The sequence below is a fragment of the Dipodomys spectabilis genome, unplaced genomic scaffold (genome assembly GCF_019054845.1).
Source record: "Dipodomys spectabilis isolate Male_0828 unplaced genomic scaffold, ASM1905484v1 ptg000039l, whole genome shotgun sequence".
NCBI classification, from domain to species: domain Eukaryota; kingdom Metazoa; phylum Chordata; class Mammalia; order Rodentia; family Heteromyidae; genus Dipodomys; species Dipodomys spectabilis.
The window spans coordinates 11,089,825-11,107,999 of NW_024870716.1; the positions used below are offsets into that span (position 1 = coordinate 11,089,825).

The 18,175-nt window shown below is 45.6% G+C and overlaps 1 protein-coding gene across 1 annotated transcript in view; it reads left to right on the forward strand.

Annotated features, from left to right (window-relative positions):
• The first annotated feature begins 1,763 nt into the window (after window positions 1–1,763).
• Pkp2 (plakophilin 2) overlaps window positions 1,764–18,175 on the forward strand; it is a 61,035-nt gene continuing 44,623 nt past the window's right edge. The window contains exon 1 of the mRNA XM_042677732.1: window positions 1,764–2,030. Coding sequence (XP_042533666.1) covers window positions 1,808–2,030 — 223 coding nt within the window. The 5' untranslated portion in view covers window positions 1,764–1,807. The remainder of the gene's footprint in view (window positions 2,031–18,175) is intronic.

Sequence of the window (18,175 nt, forward strand, 5' to 3'; positions counted from 1 at the left end):
AGAGAGAGAGAGAAAGCCCTGATTTTAAGCTCCAGGACCAGTACCAACAAAGAAAATAAAAAAGAAAATTTCCTTTCCATTTCCCAGTGCAGGATAGTGATGGAGTCAGAGCTGAGCTTTTAAGTCACTATCAGCAGGCACATGAAATCAGGGTGATGACTTAGATGTCCCCAGCCCCAGGGGCAGGAACTGAAATCACCTTTCAAAGCTGCAGACCTGGGGCTGCCAAAAGAGACCTTGGGAAAGAGGGGACCAGGAACAGAGCTCGTTGGTCAGAGTCTACAATTATTTGACCCTCAAGTTCAGTTTTCAATTAAATCTCTTTTGGTTTTCAATTAAATCTCAGCATCGCTGTTGGACGTTTACATCTGGCTGCATAATGGGGCTGTGCACAAGGTATACATCACGTAAACACTGGTAGGACTGGAGCTGGGAGAAATTGCTTACAAGATCCACATTCCACACAACCTTTGGCCATGTGGTTTTGTTGAGAAACAGTGGTGACATGGTCATCTCTCACTTGTCCAGACCTTTAGCCCTGGTTTGCTCTATACTGTCTTACTGCTGGCAGGAAACAGGAAGCCATGTACTTCCCAGAGGTGTGGAGGAAAGGTGCATTCTCAACAACTGATTTTTGTTGGTGGTGATGGTGTTCATGGACCTTGAACTCAGGGCCTGCGCGTTGTCCCTGAGCTTTTTCACTCAAGGCTAGCACGCTACCACGTGTTTTCCGGTGGTTTATTGGGAGATGAGGCTCAGGGACTTTCCTGCTGGGACTGGCTTTGAACTGCGATCCTCAGATCTCAGTCTCTTGAGCAGCTAGGATGACCTGTGAACCACCAGAGCCCAGCACCATTCAACTATTTTAAGGAAAGTGGACCTACCGACCACGTGCTCCAAGGGAAGAGCAGCTCAATGCCAAGAACGAATCTTTTCCTTTCTGCCTCTCAAGTCCAAAGAGGAAAGTCGGGGGAATGGCTCAGGTGGTAGACATTAAGGTGGAAGGCCCTTTCTGTGGAGCTTGGCTCTCGAACTTTCGGTACTGAACTGCGTGTGAAACACGAGGAGGAGTGATTAGTAGTAGTTTCGGGAGCTGCGGTGGAAGGGCAGAGGCCCAGGGCACCGGTCCTCGCCCCGAGGCTGGGGGTGAAGCGGGCGCATCAAGGTCGGCAGGGCTATTCAACAGGATCGCCTGGAACAGTCGGCCCTGCCAGCGCCTCTCCCCGGTTCCCGGCGTGGGTGTTGTTCCCAGGCGAGGAGGACGAGCGCGAGCGCCGGGTACAGCGTGTGTCTGCGGGGAGAACAGCAGCGCTGCGGGAGGAACTGGCTTCCGGGGCTGCGTCTGTGCGGGGAGGAAGGGAGACTCCTCTCGGAGTCCCACGCCTCACGTCGCCGTCCGGGCGCGCGGTCCTCCCGCGGCTTCCCCCGACCCCGGGGCCCCTCACGGCCCGCGGACGCGGGAGGGCCGCCCGCGTGGCCCGCGGAGCCCGACAGCGCGGCGCCCCGCCCGCGGCCCTGGGGGCGGGGCCGCGCCCGCAGTGCGCCCCACGCTGCGCGCCCCGCCCGCCCCTCGCGACCTGAGTGAGCGCGCCCGCGGGCCGGAGCCGCGCCCCGCCCCCGGGGCCGGCCGTGCGCGGAGGCTCCCATCCGACCCCCACCCCCGCGCAGGGGGCGGGGCGGGGCGCCAGGGGGCGGGGCGGGGCGGGGCGTGCCCGAGCGGGCGGGGCGCGGCCCCCAGCTCCGCCGCGGCTCTGCGGGTCGGTCCTGGGCCAGGCTTCTCACTCCGTCGCCCGCCGCCGCCGACGCCATGGCGGCCCCCGGCTCCCTGGCCGAGTGCGGCTACATCCGGACCGTCCTGGGCCAGCAGATCCTGGGCCAGCTGGACAGCTCCAGCCTGGCGCTGCCCTCCGACGCCAAGCTGAAGCTGGTGGGCAGCGCCGGCCGCAGCGGGCAGGCGGCCCGGAGCCTGCGGATCCAGGAGCAGGTGCAGCAGACCCTGGCGAGGAAGGGCCGGGGCTCCGTGGCCCGCGGTGAGTGGAACGCACCCCGTCCGGACCCGCCGCCCTCCGGGGTGCGGCCCCGGGCTTCTGCCCACCTGTTGCCGGTGCCACCTCCGGACTGGGGACCCGCACACTCGGGGAGCGGCGGTCCCGCCATGCCCCTGGCGGGGTCTTCCCAGGGCGTCGTCGGTGTGCATGCTACGTGCGCGTCTCCATGTGGAAGAACGCGAGGCAAAGGAGTTCATCCGGAGACCGGAGTGTCTGCCTACAGCTAAGCAGAATGCTGTGCATGATCTGTGTTTTTTTCTTTTTAAAATCCTTACCTCCATGAATATTCTTTTGAAAGACAAAACCCCACTGCCCTTCCTATCCCCTGTAATTCAGGAGAGTGCCACTTCTCCCAGGTAGTCCAGAGCAGTCTGACCTAGGAAGTGATCCCATTGGGTAAAAGGCTCTGGCCCTGGCGCTGCCCCACTCCTGGGAGGAGGAGGAAGGGGACTTTGGCCTGGCTGGCAGCACCCTGCGCTGTAGTGCAGGCTGCTTGTCCCCACCCACCCAGTGCCACGCATGTACGTGTGGGTGCAGGGCTTGTATCCAAAACATGAAACCCACAGTTTTAGCTGTAGGTTAGGGAGAGTTAGGAGGGGAGGATGGCAAACCAGTTGTGAAAATTAGCTGAATGTCATGCAGCCTTTTCTCCCTTGCCCAAGTGATCAGAAAGACAGCGTGAAGCTTTAGTGAGGTTTTGGGATGTTCCTGTGCCAGTACTGGGGCTTGAACTCAGTCAGACCCTGAGTGCTGTCTTTCTAGCTTTTTCACTGAAAGGTGGCACTTTACCATTTAAGCCACAGATTCCACTTCCAGGTTTTTGCTGGATAATTGGATGAAAGAGGCTCATGGACTTTCCTGCACAGACTGTCTTCAAATTGCAGTCCTCAGATCTCAGCTTCCATAGTAGCTAAGATTACAGGCTTGAGCTACCAACATGTGTCAAGTGGGTTTTGTTTTAAATCATTATTTTAAAGTGCTGTAGGTTTCTTACAGAGAAAAGGGAAGATTAAGAAACAGAAGTTTAAATTGGGTTATCAGTTTTTTTCCACACTATTGAACTATGGACATAACTTGGTCAATGACCAACTAGAGTTTAAAAAAGTATACAAATACCCAGACTATAGACATAAACCTAAGCTTTAGAGCCTTTCTATAAAGAAACCTAAACTATCAGGCCAGCATTAATATTTACATGCTTGAAAAGTAAAAAAAAAAAAAAAAGATGATGCTTGAGGATTGTAAGCCAGTGTTAGCTGAGTGACTACATTGGGTCCAGAATCATGTTCTGTCATGTGCATTTTCAAAAAGAGAATTGGGAGCTAGGTATGTTAATTCCCATTTCACTATAAGCAGCCCAGTAACCCTCACATTTCCACCTAGATTAAGTAAATGGCAGAGCTGGTTGTTTAATTTCCAAATCTGTATTGTTTAACAAAACATGTAGTTGTTCAATGTTGTCTCAATTCAAGCTGTTAGTTTCTGAGTACAATGCATTTGCTCAGTGTCATCCTTTCCACTGTTCTCCCCCATCTCTCCCAACCCCACCCCTCCCTGGTTCAGTTTTCACACTTGTACTGTTGAATATTATCACTTATTCACCCATCCTTCCTCCCTCCAGTTGTCTGCCCCTTCCTGTGACCTCCCCTGTAACACATGTTTCAGTTTTCTGGTACTCATTTTGTTAAACTTTTAGATGTTCAAAGGAGCTACACCATTGGAATCATCCATTGAGTATACTACCATCCTTTAGTCAATTCCTTTGTGTATGTGCAGATGACCTTGTGCATGCCGAACCTGACCTTTTCAACTGCTCATCAGTTATATCATTAACGGTTTTGATTGTTAGTTTGTGGAGTCCGTTTGTGGCTTCTTCTCAGTTTTCTTTAATTACAATTTGAAAGGCTAAGGAGATATAGACTGCAAATATCTGCCAAGGTACATGATTAAAAATAACAGCCTGGTGCTGGTGGCTCACTCCTGTAACCCTAGCTACTCAAGAGGCTGAGGCCTAAAGATCACAGTTCAGAGCCAGCCCAGTCAGGAAAGTCCAAGAGACTGCTATCTCCAGTTAACTACCAGAAAACCAGAAGTGGCAATGTGGCTCAAAGTGGTAGAGCACTAGCCTTGAGTGAAACAGCTCAGGGTCAGCGCCCAGGCTAAGTTGCTAGGAGTGAGGCCCACCTGTGAGCAGCAGAGCCATGACAGCCTGAAGCCTGGAGACCCACAGGTCCAGGGATAAGCTGAAACTAAACTGGGGCACAAAGGATGAAAATTCTTATTCAAATTAAACACGCTCCCTATCCTCACCCAGGAAGAGCAGGCTACTAAACAGAAAGGAGTGTAGGGGAGGACCAGTGGACAGAAGGAAAGAAGCCTGTGAGCCTCTACTGTGTCCTGGCCCTGTGTTAGAATCCCCTGTGTTCACATTTCTGTATATTCTTGTAGATGGTTAAAGGAGATAGGTAAGTGAGTATGTGTTTGCCAATTTTTGCAGGCAGTCCCAGCTGGTAATCCATCCTCCCTCCCACCTACTGTACAAGCTGCTTTGGTGAATTCAGCAGCTGCTTTGTGCAGGTGCAGAATCAAGTGCTGAGGACAGATAGACAGCTGTGTACTGGTAGCTCATACCTGTAGCCTTAGTTATTCAGAAGGCTTGAGATCTGAGGATCACAGTTTGAAGTCAACCCAAGTACACAAATCCAAGAGACTCTTACCCCAATTAGCCAGCAAAAGACAGAAGTGAAAGTTAGCTCAAGTGATAGAGTTCCAAGCTTGAGTGAAAAAGCTAAGAGACCATATCCAGGTTCTGAGTTCTAGTCCCAGTCCCAACACCACCACCACCACCCCCCAAAAAACTCACAAAGGACTGACTGGTTGCCTTACGGGAAATAATCCTAAGCAAGCCACAAGAACAGCTAAGTCATGGAATCTAGACATGTAAATTTCTTGAAGCTATAAGGAATATGGAAAACTTTCTGAAGTAATTGGTACTCTGTGTGTGTGTGTGTGTGTGAGAGAGAGAGAGAGAGAGAGGGGGGGGGGGAGACTCAGAGTCATGTGATCATAGTCTCCCAGACTTTCCTGCCCAGGCTGGCTTTGAACTGCAATCCTCAGATCTCAGCCTCCTGAATAGCTAGTGTTACAGGTATGAGCTACCTGTCCCCAGCAAATAATTGGTATTTCTAACTCTAAAAAAGTGAATAGAATTGGTCTTAGGGTGGTCAGTAAGACAGATCCTTCTTGAAAAATCCCAAGAATAATCCATAGTGCAGAGAATTGATGGGTGAGAACAAAGGTGTGCCATCTTAGGACTTGTGCTGAAATGCTGGGGTAGTTCTTCCAACTAAGGAACAACGCCTCTGAAAGCCTTGGATTTCAGCAACAGCTTCCTTGTAAGCTGCCATTCCCTTGCAGCCTACACGGGAAGAACACTCAAGCATGAGGAAGAAGAAATCCAGAATGCGTGCATGCAAGCCGGGCTTCTGAGACTCCAGAAGGAATTTAACATTTCATATGCCATGCAGTGATTATCAGGGTTGTTCATAAATGTCCTTTTTTTTTTTATTTTTTTGTTGGTGGTGGGCCTGAACTCTGGGCCTGGGCTCTGTCCCTCAGCTCTTCAGCTCAAGGCTAGTGCCCTACCACTTGAGCCACAGCACCACTTCTGGCTTTTTCTGCTTATGTGGTACTGAAGAATCGAACCCAGGGCCTCATGCTTGCAAGGCAAGCACTCTACCACTGAGCCACCTTCCCAGCCCCATAAATGTCCTTTAATTGAAGCTTTTTGAAAAGGTCTGGAGTTTCATAATGGTTGTACTTTGTTGTTGTTGTTGCTGCTGCTGGTGCTGCATACCTGTCTCTGAAGTTGCAAGAGACAAAGCAGTTGTTGAAAGCGACAGGGTCTCGGGTATCAACAGAAGACCTTCTGGGCTGGAATGACCCAGTGTTCAACTGCTGTTAGGCAGCCACAGAGCCCTAGAGAAGCCCCAGTTGCTGGCCTACCAGAAAGGGTGAATTAGCTGTGGCTAATCTAAAAAAATTAGAGTGACATGAATATAGCTAAAGTGTAGATAAAAACTTACAAAAGAGTCTTTAACCTTCTTTCCGTGGTCTTCATAAATACGTGGGTGGTTTTATAAATCACCCATTGACTTTTGGTAGTAATTTGTTATGCTGAGCATTTTAAGGTTGGCTGTTACTCTGGTAAGGGAAGGTATGGCATTGTGTTGGATGCCAGTTGTTAGGAGGAGGAGAAAGGAAGGAAACAGGCCGGACTCAATCTTCCCCAGAGGAGGACTGTTTATTGAGATAGAGCATCGAGGGGCACAGCCTTCCCTCAGGCTTGGAGACTGTGCAAAGAAGTGGGACAGGAGTTGGGTTTTATTTTTGAGGACTAAGTAAGGAGCCAGACGTTAATGAGAGGTCTAGAGAGGTGGGGGGCTTTTGGTTGGGTCACAATGGAATGTTTGCAGCCAGGCTTAGGTGGATCGCCCTCCTGTATCAGGCACTCTGCACATATCTTGGGTGGCTGGCCTGTTGTCTGTATGCACCTGGGAAAACAGGGTGGGGGTCAGCCCTTCACCAGTGGCTCAGATCTGTCATTCTAGCTACTCGAGGTGCTGAGATCTAGAGGATCCTTATTCAAAGCCAGCTAAGGCAGACTCATCTCCAATTAGCCAGCAAAAAGCTGGAAGTAGAACTGTGGCTCAAGTGGTACACCATCCATGAGCAAAAAAGTTAAATGGCAATGTCCAAGTCCTGAGTTCAAGTCTCTATACTGGAACAAGAAAAGGAAAAGAAAGAAAAAGTTGAAAGTCATAGCAAAGAGAGAATTAAAAATAGCCCATATCTTTTATATTACACCTTAAAAGTATGCCTTTAGGGACTGGGAAGGTGGCTCAGTGGTAGAGCACTTGCCTTGCATGCCTGAGGTCCTAGGTTCGATTCCCCAGCACCACATAAGCAAAAAGAAAAAAAGCCGGAAGTGGCACTGTGGCTCAAGTGGTAGAGCGCTAACCTTGAGCTGAAGAGCTGAGGGACAGCGCCCAGGCCCAGAGTTCAGGCTCCACGACCGGACCCCCCCCCCCAAAAAAAGTATCCCTTTACTTCTTACAGTTCCCCCAAGTGTGCTTAAATGGGAAGCATTTGTTTTTTAAATTATGGTATATAATGCGTAGAACACAATGGAGAATATATCCTAATGCAATTTAAAACTCTTTGGGAAATCTACTCAAAAATAACGCATATTTTGTTCTTATATTATCTGTGATGAATATGCTTTGAGTATTTGTGATCAGAGAATTCTGATTCATTCAGGGGGCTGGGAAGGTGGCTCAGTGGTAGAGTGCTTGCCTTGCATGCATGAGACCCTGGGTTTAATTCCTCAGCACCACATACACAGAAAAAGCCAGAAGTGGCGCTGTGGCTCAAGTGGTAGAGCGCTAGCCTTGAGCTGAAGAGCTGAGGGACAGCGCCCAGGCCCAGAGTTCAAGCCCCAGAACTGACCAAAAAAAAAGTAAAAAAAACATTCAAAAGTAGTTAAAGGTGCTCTGGGAATACAAAAAGTTATATACTGTTCAACTTCTGGATGAATTCCCTACCACAAAAGGAATTCCAGGAATTTAGAAAGTAGGAGGGATTGGGAAAGGGAAAGAAAAATGAGTAGGTGCGTGGCCTGGTCCTAGAGCTGTTTGGAATGTGAGGGTCAGTGTGCCTGAATGTAATGTACTTCTCTTGATTACTGTTTGGTGCTGGGGCTTGAACTCAGAGTGTAGGTGCTGTTCCTGAGCTTTTGTGTGCAAGGCTAATGCCCTACCAGTGGAGTGACAGCCCTGCTTCCAGCTTTTTGGTGGTTAACTGGAGAAGAGTACCACGCCTGGAATCCTAGCTACTCAGGAGGCTGAGATCTAAGGATCATAGTTCAAAGCCAACCTGGGGAAAGAAAGTCTGTTAAGACTCTTATCTCCAATTAACTACCAGAAAACCAGAATTGGCACTGTGACTCAAAGTGATAGAGTGCTAGCTAGCCTTGAGCGAAAAAGTTCAGAGACAGAGTTGAGGCCCTGAGTTCAAGCCCCACAACCACCACCACCAACAAAAGAGTATTATGAACTTTTCTGCCCAGGCAGGCTTTGAATTATGATGCCTGGGTATCAATCTCCTGAGTAGCTGGGATTACAGGAACAAGCCTCTGGCATGCATCTTTGTTTTCTTAGTTTTTAGAAACTCTTCTGGTTATATTTAGTCAAATGAAACTGTAAGAAATCACAAAGATCTATGGTAACAGAATTTGATTATGCAAATATATTGTTCTGTATGCAATGGTTAATGCAATGGGAAATTACTATAAAGAGAAGACCTTTGACTTGGGCTGTTTAAGAGATTCTGTAGTATCCCTCACACCCTAGATGAGGAGTTCCACAGTGAGATTGAATGAGATATTCTACATATTTGCTGTGTAGTAGCTCATCCTCAAAATAAAGCTGCAGGGCTGGGAATGTGACCTAGTGGTAGAGTGCTTGCCTAGCATGCATGAAGTCCCAGATTTGATTCCTCAGTTCCACATACACAGAAAAAGGGAAGTGGCGCTGTGGCTCTAGTGGTAGAGCACTAGCCTTGAGCTGAAGAGCTCAGGGACAGCACCCAGGCCCAGAGTTCAAGCCCTGTGACTGACAAAACAAAACAAAAAAAAGCATAGTTCTCCCCCCTCCCAGGTATTAAAATAAGGTTATATACACTTGCATTAATTTTATTTTTGGACAGTTTGACATTGGTTTTACACTAAAATTGAATTTCTGGTCTGATTGATAAAAAAATTATTCTTTTAATTTTTTGTATTCTGAGGGGACAGACTTATTGTTGACAACATTACCCACCAGCACCTGGAAAACATTCAATCTATTTAAGTGAACTTCCTGCTTTTCCTGACTTACTACACTAAGAATAATAGACAGACTAGAAGAGCCTCTTATGATAGAAATTTTTTTTTTTTTTTTTTTTTTTTGTCGGTCGTGGGGCTTGAACTCTGGGCCTGGGCGCTGTCCCTCAGCTCTTCAGCTCAAGGCGAGCGCTCTACCACTTGAGCTACAGCGCCACTTCCGGTTTTCTGGTGGTTTATTGGAGATAGGAGTCTCACGGTCTCTCCTGCCCGGGCTGGCTTTGAACCGCGATCCTCAGATCTCAGCCTCCTGAGTAGCTAGGATTACAGGCGTGAGCCACCAGCGCCCGGCTGATAGAAATATTTTTTAAAACATTGATTACACATCTATTACATAGTACCATTTTACATAATGGTTATTGGACATAATAACTTTGTAGTGTGTGTGTGTGTGTGTGTGTGTGTGTGTGTGTGTGTGTGTGTGTGTGTGTGTGTGTGTGTGTGTAAAACAGGAATTTGAACTCAGAGCCTTGTGCTCAACTACTTTGATTTTCTGACTCTCAGGAAGCTTTCTACCACTTGAAAAAGGTTTCCAGCCATGACTCTTAACAAATAAGAGGAAATCATTATAGATCACCAAAATATTCAACACAAACACAAATCATATAGATAAAAGTCATATAGAAAGAGAATGGCTCCAAAGCTGGTGGCTCACGCCTAGAATCCTAGCTCTTTTGGAGGCTGAGATCTGAGAATCACAGTTCCAAGCCAACCTAGGCAGAAAAGTCCTTGGAACTCTTATGCCCAGTTAACCAGCTTGAAGCCAGAAATGGAGCTGTGGCTGTAATGGTAGAGCAGAAAATGCCAAGCAAAACAGCAGGCCCTGAGTTCAGGCCTTTGTACCTTCACTAAAGAAATGACTAAGTGAGAGAATGAATAAGTGAATGAGTAAGTCATTTAAATGCAGAATCAACCTTTTCAAAATGAACATGGCTAGTGTGGGTAATTAATTCAAGGAGAGTGTGCCTGCATTCCCCAGGAAACAAGCTCTCTTCCTCTCCACATGCCCAGGACAGAGTATGGCAAGTGTGTGACACAGTCCCCACTTGGGGACAGATGCATGTGTGTGCCTCCCATCGTCATGCTTGGCTCCATTGTGCCCACCCACAGAAACCCCTGTCAGCCTGGAGGGTGACATGAAATCCCAATTTGTGTAAATAGGGTATTCTGAATGTCCAGACGATATAACTAATTCACTTGTCAAGGGTCCTGCGGGACTCAGCTAGAAGTGCTCCTCTAAAAGTTGAAAATTGACTTGGGAGATAAGATAACCTCTTCCTACTGGAATCTGGCCCTGTTCATCTGTCCACTCATAGCTACTAGAATGAACTTTGTAGAATCTCACTACATCTTTCCCCAGCTGGCATTGCTCGGGGTTCTTGCTGTTATCTATAGGAGGCAAATCCCTGTTCAGCATGGCATGGCACTCTGCCTGCAGCTTTTCAAACTTCACCTCCACCTCCCTGGCCTCCCTTCCCACCAAATGCACACAGGCAATTTCTCTAAGGGTTGCCTCCTTCCTCCAGCACCCTCCTCCTCTTTGTCTGGTTAACTCGTACATGTCCCAGATACAGAGCCCTGAAAGAGACTCTGTGTGTGTGTGTGTGTGTGTGTGTGTGTGTGTGTGTGTGTGTGTGTGTGTGTGTAGCAGTGCTGAGGTGTTTTTTTGTTTGTTTGTTTGTTTGTTTTGGGTCTGGTCGTGGAGCCTGAACTCTGGGCCTGGGTGCTGTCTCTAAGCTCTTCAGCTCAAGGCTAGTGCTCTACCACTTGAGCCACAGCGCCACTTCCGGCTTTTTTCTTTTTGCTTATGTGTTGCTGAGGAATCGAACCCAGGGCCTCGGGCATGCAAAGCAAGCTCTCTACCACTGAGCCACCTTCCTAGCCCGCAGTGCTGAGGTTTGAACTCTGGACTTGGATGCTGTTCCTAACCTTTTGTGCTCAAGGCTAGTTAGCATTGCACCATTTGAGCCACAACTCCGTGTCCGGCTTTGTGTGTGTGCGGGGGGGGGGGGGGGGGGGGGGGGGAGTTAATTGGAGATAAGAGTTTCATGGATTTTCTGCCTGGGCTGGCTTTGAACCATAATCCTCCAATCTCAACCTCCTGAGCTGTGGCATTACAGACATGACTGGTGCTTAAATTTGGGGCATCACACTGTAACTTGGCTTTTTCTGCTCAAGTCTGGAACCCTACCGCTTGAATTACACCTATACTTTTGGCTTTTTGCTGGTTAATAGGAGATAAGAGTCTCTTGTATTTGTTTGTCCAGACCGTCTTTGAAATGGATTCTCAGATCTCAGTGCACCAAGTAGCTAGAATAACAAGCATACACCACCAATACCTTGCTCAGAAGGTGTTTGAACCGGGTTGAGTCATTGGAAATTGCAAAGGTTGTGAAAATACATTTGGCAGGTTAGGTGAAGTGAGTGAAGGAATAGCAATTAGAGTGGTGTGGAATGTTAGCCACATTGCCATTGCTAATCTCTTCACATCTTCAGATTCTTTGCACGCGTGCGCACACACACACACACATGCCACACGGCTCTGGTGGCTCACACATATAATCTGTAAGACAATTATCTCCACTAAACTGTCAGAAAAGCTAAATGTGGCACTGTGGCTCAAGCAGTAGAGTGCTAGCCTTGAGAAAAAGCAGGGACAGCGCCCAAGCCCTGAGTTCAAGCCCCAGGACTGGTACCCACAAAATTTTTTTTTAACCCAGACAAACAAAAAGCCCTATTGGGGCTTTAACTCAGGTTGTTCTGCCTCTCTTCCATTCCTCTCACCCTTCGCTGTCCTCCCCTCCTCCTCATCCTTCCCAGTCCCCGCTGTCCTCCCTCCCTCTCCCCATCCTCCCCTCACTGCCCTCCCCACCCCCACAATTGCTTGCACCAAAGAAGAAAGGTAAAGTTGCCCTCAGCTCCCAACTTCTCCCTTCAAGTGGACTCCATCAAAGGTCTGTGGTATCATTACATGAAAAGGTTTAGGTGTTTCATGAGTCATTATTAATTGAAATAATCCCTAATAATCATCACCTCAGGAGACATGGAAAAAGCACATTGTGCCCTGTGAAGGGGACTGGGTGAAAGCACAGTAATGTCACCACCATCCTGAAAGGAGGGGCATCAGCCAAGAAAACAAAAACAAAAACAAAAAATGTCCAATGCAGCAGGACTGATAAACTTAGCAGAGTAAAAGCTCTGAGTTAATCAAACACAGCATACATTAAACATGAATGACAGCTTAGCTCTCTTTGTAGAAGGCATTCATTTTTTAAAGTATGAAAAAAATTGTGTTCCAGATTCTATCCAAAAAATTACTCTCATTTCCAAGTGCTAGAACTACAGGCATTCACTACCATGCTCACCTACATATTGCTTTTGTAGGGGAGAAAAGATTGCTTTCCTTATTCAACCTTAAGCTTATGACTGACACTGCTAACAGAACACAGCTTTAACATGAGAAAAGTATATAACATTATTTAGTGTACATTTTAGATGACATGGAGCCTTCAGAAATGAAGACCACAAGAAACAGCCAATGTGTACTTTATGGAGTCAGGCAGAAATATTTTATATCTGGTTGAATGGAAAATGAGTTGCCTTAGAGATTAGTTTCCACCCATAAAGATATTTAGTTGCCTTTAAAACAAAATTCAAGCAAGTTTAAGATTGCTTTAAAAAAAGATTGCTTTAAATCTTGGACGTGGTAGCTATGATCTAATGCTGATGGACTAGGGGAAACTGAGCAAGGCCTGGTTGTTCAGATTCTTTCTTATACATATTCCTTAGGGGAGCATTTCTCAGATCCTTCTGGAATGATTTTTATGACTTCAGGAGCTTAGCTTGATTTGTGTGTATGTCTGTGTGTCTGTGTGTCTGTTGGTATTGGAACTTGAACTCAGAGCCTTCCACTCTTCTTGCTCAACTTTTTCTCTCAAGGCTGGTACTTTTTGTTAGTTAATTGGAGATAAGAATTGCTCAGTTTGTCTGCCCAGCCTGGTTTTAAACTTCAACCCTCAGATCTCAGCCCCTTGAGTAGCTAGGATAACAGACATGAGCAATCAGCACCTGACCAGGTTATTATTTTAGTGGTGGCTGATTTAATCATTCATCCATCACTACAACTGCTTAAATTTGTGATTTTAGTGAAAGATATGGCTGAGTTGTATGTTCAGCAGTCATTAACTATTTTATATCTGGTTGAATGGAAAATGAGTTGCCTTAGAGATTAGTTTCCACCCATAAAGATATTTAGTTGCCTTTAAAACAAAATTCAAGCAAGTTTAAGATTGCTTTAAAAAAAGATTGCTTTAAATCTTAGAATATGGTTGTAATTCTAATATACTGATCCCAAACACATACCTGCTTACACTATTAATCTGCATTATTTGTTGTTTGAGATTCACCCTTTAACAAACAAATCTGTGCATCAGCAAGCAGGTGAAGTATCAGAAATTGCATCTTTTCTTTTTTCTATATTCTGCAGGAAAGCTCAGGGTTTAAAAATCCAATCATGAAGCCAGGCCCTCGAGTCTCCTGCCTGTAATCCTAGCTACTCAGGAGGATGTGCTCTGAGGATCCTGGTTCAGAGCTAACCTTGCTGGACAAATTGGTGAGACTCTTATCTCTAACCAGCAAAAAGACAAAAATAAGGGAAAGGGGAATGGGAGGGAAAAACAGAAAATGAGGGAAGAGGTGACACTGTTCAAAAAGAAATGTATTCATTTCCTGACTTACATAACTGTAACCCCTCTCTCTCTATCACCTTAACAATAACAATGAAAAGCATATATGTAAAAAAAAAGACAGAAGTGAAGCTGTGACTCAAGTGGTAGAGCACCAGTAGAAAAGCCGAAAAGAGAGCAAGGCCCTGAGCTCAAGTTTCAGTAGTAGCGCATGAGCACACACATACTCACACACACAGACAAATACAGTCATGGGCTTTGGGATGTAGTTGAATTATAGCACTTCCTAAAGGCTCTCAATCCTCAGCTCTGAAAAAAAAAATTAAAATTGTATATTTTTCTCTGATGCCAGCTACCTTCTAGTTATTTTAGAAACCATTAAACCTGTCTCAGTTCATTCGTCTGAAAATGGAAGGAGAAATTAGCTTCCTTATAAACTTCCTTATGATAGCAGTAAAGAACTATTTCAGAGCTTTTTGAGTGGCTCAGGAGAGGCACCATAAGACAGAATGATTGGTTTGGGTTCTGGTATGAAAAGCATGCTAATAATACGACAGGGTTTTGGTAAATGACAATTTGGGATCCGCAGCTTGCCGTCCAGCAGTGGGAAGGAGAATCCAGTGCAACCCTCTGCAATTAGTCCATTAAGTTGCCATGGCTGTAAGTGAAGGTGGTGACAGCTGGCTCAGCAGAAATGATTTCAGCTCCTTTGAGACTGAAATGTAAGGAACTCATAGAGTTTGCCTTAAAATGGTAATGTTCAATTTGAGTTAAATATTTTACTTCTGCCAGGCATTGGTGGCTCATGCCTGTCAATTTAACTATTCAGGAGCTGAGAGCTGAGGTGCGAAACCAGCCTGGGTAGAAAACTTTGGGAAATTCTTTTTTTTTTTTTTTTGGTCAGTCATGGGGCTTGAACTCTGGGCCTGGGTGCTGTCCCTCAGCTCTTCAGCTCAAGGTAGTGCTCTACCACCTGAGCCACTGTGCCACGTCCAGTTTTCTGAGTAGTTTATTGGAGATAGTCTCACAGACTATCCTGCCTGGGCTGACTTTGATCTGTGACCCTCAGATCTCAGCCTCCTGAGTAGCTAGGATTACAGACATGAGTCACCGGCACCCAGCAAATTTGTGAAATTCTTATCCCCAGAAAACCAGAAGCAAAGCTGTAGCTCAAGTGTTAGAGTAACAGCCCTAAGCGAAACATATGAGGACCTCAATTCAAGCCAGAATATGAGCACAACTACATAAACATTTTACTTCAACAATCCCAATTCTGAAACTTACTGATTAAGTAGCTATTGGATAAAAATGTTCTGTGAATTTTCCTGGCTAGGTGTGGGGGCAGCAATCTATAGGAGGCTAAGGCAGGAGGATGGTTTGAGCCTAGAGCTTTCAGACCGGTATGGGAGATGCTGCCATCAAAAAAAGGGAGAGGGATGTAAGTGGAGGGGTGGGTGAAAATGTTGAAAGGGGTGACTGATCAAGATGCATTTGTGTTCATAAACTGCTTTGTTAAATGGCAACTCCCTTATACAACTACTTAAAGATTAAAAAAGAAAAAACAAAAAACATGGGCACTGGTGTCTCATGCCTGTAATCCTAGCAACTCAGATGGCTGAGATTTAAGGATTGCAGTTTGAAGGTTGGTAGGTTCGCAAAGCCTGTTAGACACTTTGTCTCCAGTTAATGAGCAAAAAGCTGGAAATAGAGCTTTAGTTCAAATGGTAGAATGTTAGCCTTGAGCAGGAAAACTCAGGGACAGGCCCTTAGTTCAAGCCTCAGGACTGACACCAAAAAAATCCCCAACAATCAAACAAAAGAAGCTTTGCAAGGAGTTTGGGCTTAAAGATGGAAGCGGCTCCTTATTACCTAAATTTTCTCATTATTTGACTATTTGACTATTATTTTACTATAGAATGATGTAATGGACGGGGCCATCTTGCATCCATACTCGAGCACTTAGTGTCTTCTCATTATAGATTGTCCTGACTTTTGTGAGTGGGCTGGTACTGGGGCTTGAACTCAGGGCCTGCCTTCTTCTCTTGCTTAGTTTTGTCCACTCAAGATTGAAGCCCTACCACTTGATCCACAGCTCCACTGCTGGCTTTTTTTGCTGATTCATTGTAGATAAGTCTCTCAGATTTATTTGCATAGCCTGGGTTCAAACCTCAGTCCTCAAATCTCAGCCTCTTGAGTAGCTAGGATTATAGGCATGAGCCACCTTACACCTAGTGGTCATGATGTATATATTTAGTTTACATGCTATCTACCTTTCCCTTATATTTTTTTTAAAAAAATACAATTTTATTGTTATTATTAACATGGCTTACAGAGCGGTTACCATTTCATAAGTCAGGTAATGAGTATGTTTCTTTGTGGATAATGTCACTCCTTCCTCAGTTTCCTCTCCTCACCCCTTACCCAAAGCACCCCTGCCCACAAGTTGCAGAGTTCATTTTCCACATGGTGTCAACCAAGCACCATGGCTGTGCTTCTTTAGCTTTCCCCCTCCATCTAAGTGTTCGGTGGTGTTCTGCCTTTGGGTTCCTCCAATACAAGAGTATTTCTTTAGTCTGTTTGTGAATGCCTGGAGACACATGTAATTATCAAACCCAATTGTTAGATCTAGCTTCCACATATGAGAGAAAAACCTGTGCCTTTTATTCCTCTGGGCTTGGCTTATCTCACTAACATGATTGGTTCTAGGTCCATCCATTTCCCTGCAAATGCTATTCTTACTCCTTCTGATGGATGAGTAAGGTTCCATTGTGTATATGTTCCCATTTTTGATCCACTCATCTGTTGTAGGGCCTCTGGGCTGTTTCCATAATTTGGCTATTGTCAATAGTGCAGCAATGAACATGGCTGTGCAAGTACAGTAGCCTCACTTGTCATGCTCTGGGTAGATGCCCAGGAGTGATATGGCTGGGTCATGGGGGAGTTCTAGCTTTAGTTTTGTAAGGAACTTCCATGGCACCTTCCAGTTTACATTCTAGTTTATATTCCCACAGCAATGCAGTAGGGTTCCTTCCTGCCTCCCTTCCCCATCCTCCCCAGCATTTGTTGTTTGAGTTCCCTGTGTTGGCCAACCTAACTGGGGTGAGATGGAATCTAATAGTTGTTTTGATTTGTATTTCTTTTTTTTTTTTGGGGGGGGGGGGTCTGGTCGTGGGGCCTGAACTCTGGGCCTGGGCGCTGTCCCTCAGCTCTTCAGCTCAAGGCTAGCTCTCTACCACTTGAGCCACAGTGCCACTTCCAGCTTTTCTCTTGCTTATGTGGTGCTGAGGAATGGAACCTAGGGCCTCATGCATGCAAGGCAAGCGCTCTACCACTGAGCCACCTTCCCAGCCCTTGATTTGTATTTCTTTCATGACTGGGAATGTTAAGCATTTTCTCATATGTTTATTTGCCATTCTTATTCTCCCAAGAAGTGTCTTTTTGCCCATTTATTGATGGGTTTATTAGTTCTGGGAGGGAGTTAATTTAGTAAGCTCCTTGTATATTTTGGATAATATACCTTTACTGGCTATATTGCTGGTAAAGATCTTCTCCCAGTTGTTGGCTATCTTTCTAGTTTAGTAACTATGTCCTTTGCTCTGCAGAAACTTCTTATTTTGATGTAGTCCCTTTTGTCAAGTCTCTCCTATTTGATATGCCCTTGGGACTCTGTCAAAAGATTTTTGCCACGCTGGGAATGTGGCTTAGTGGTAGAGTACTTACCTAGCATGCATTAAGCCCTGGGTTCAATTTCCTCAGTACCACATAAACAGAAAAAGCCAGGAGTGGCGCTGTGGCTCAAGTGGTAGAGTGCTAGCTTTTAGCAAAAAGAAGCTCAAGGACAGTGCCCAGGCCTTGAGTTCAAACCCTAGGACTGGCAAAAAAAAAGTTTTTGCCTATTATTATAAATTGTGTTTCTCCTATTCCCTCTTACAGTAATTTCAGTTTTAGGTCTATCATTGAAGTCTTTGATTCACTTTGAGTTGATATTAGTGCATGGTGACAAACAGGGATCCAATTTTAATTTTCTACATATAGATGTCCAGTTTTCCAAAAACCATTTATTGAAGAAGCTATCTTTTTTCCTTGCCTCACAAGTCAATTATTAGACAACTGTAAGTATATGGCTTTATTTCTGGGTCTTCTGGTCTGTCTTATTGATCTTTAGGCCTCTTTTTATGCCAGTACCAAGCTGTTTTTGTTATTGTAGCTCTGTAGCAAAGCTTGAGGTCTGGAATTGTGATACTATCAACATTGTTTTTGTTTTTGTTTGCTTGTTTTTTGCCTAGAATTGCTTAGGCTATTCGAAGTCTTTTGTTGTTCTATATGAATTTTGGATTGTTTTCTTTATCTCAGTAAAGAAGTTAATTGGGATTTTGATAGAAGGATTGAATTAAGTTTGTAGATCATTTTTGGCAGTATGGCCATTTTCCCAATAGTCTACTTATCTCTGAACTTGGGAGGTCTTTCCATTTCCTGATGTTATCTTCAATTTTTTTCTTCTG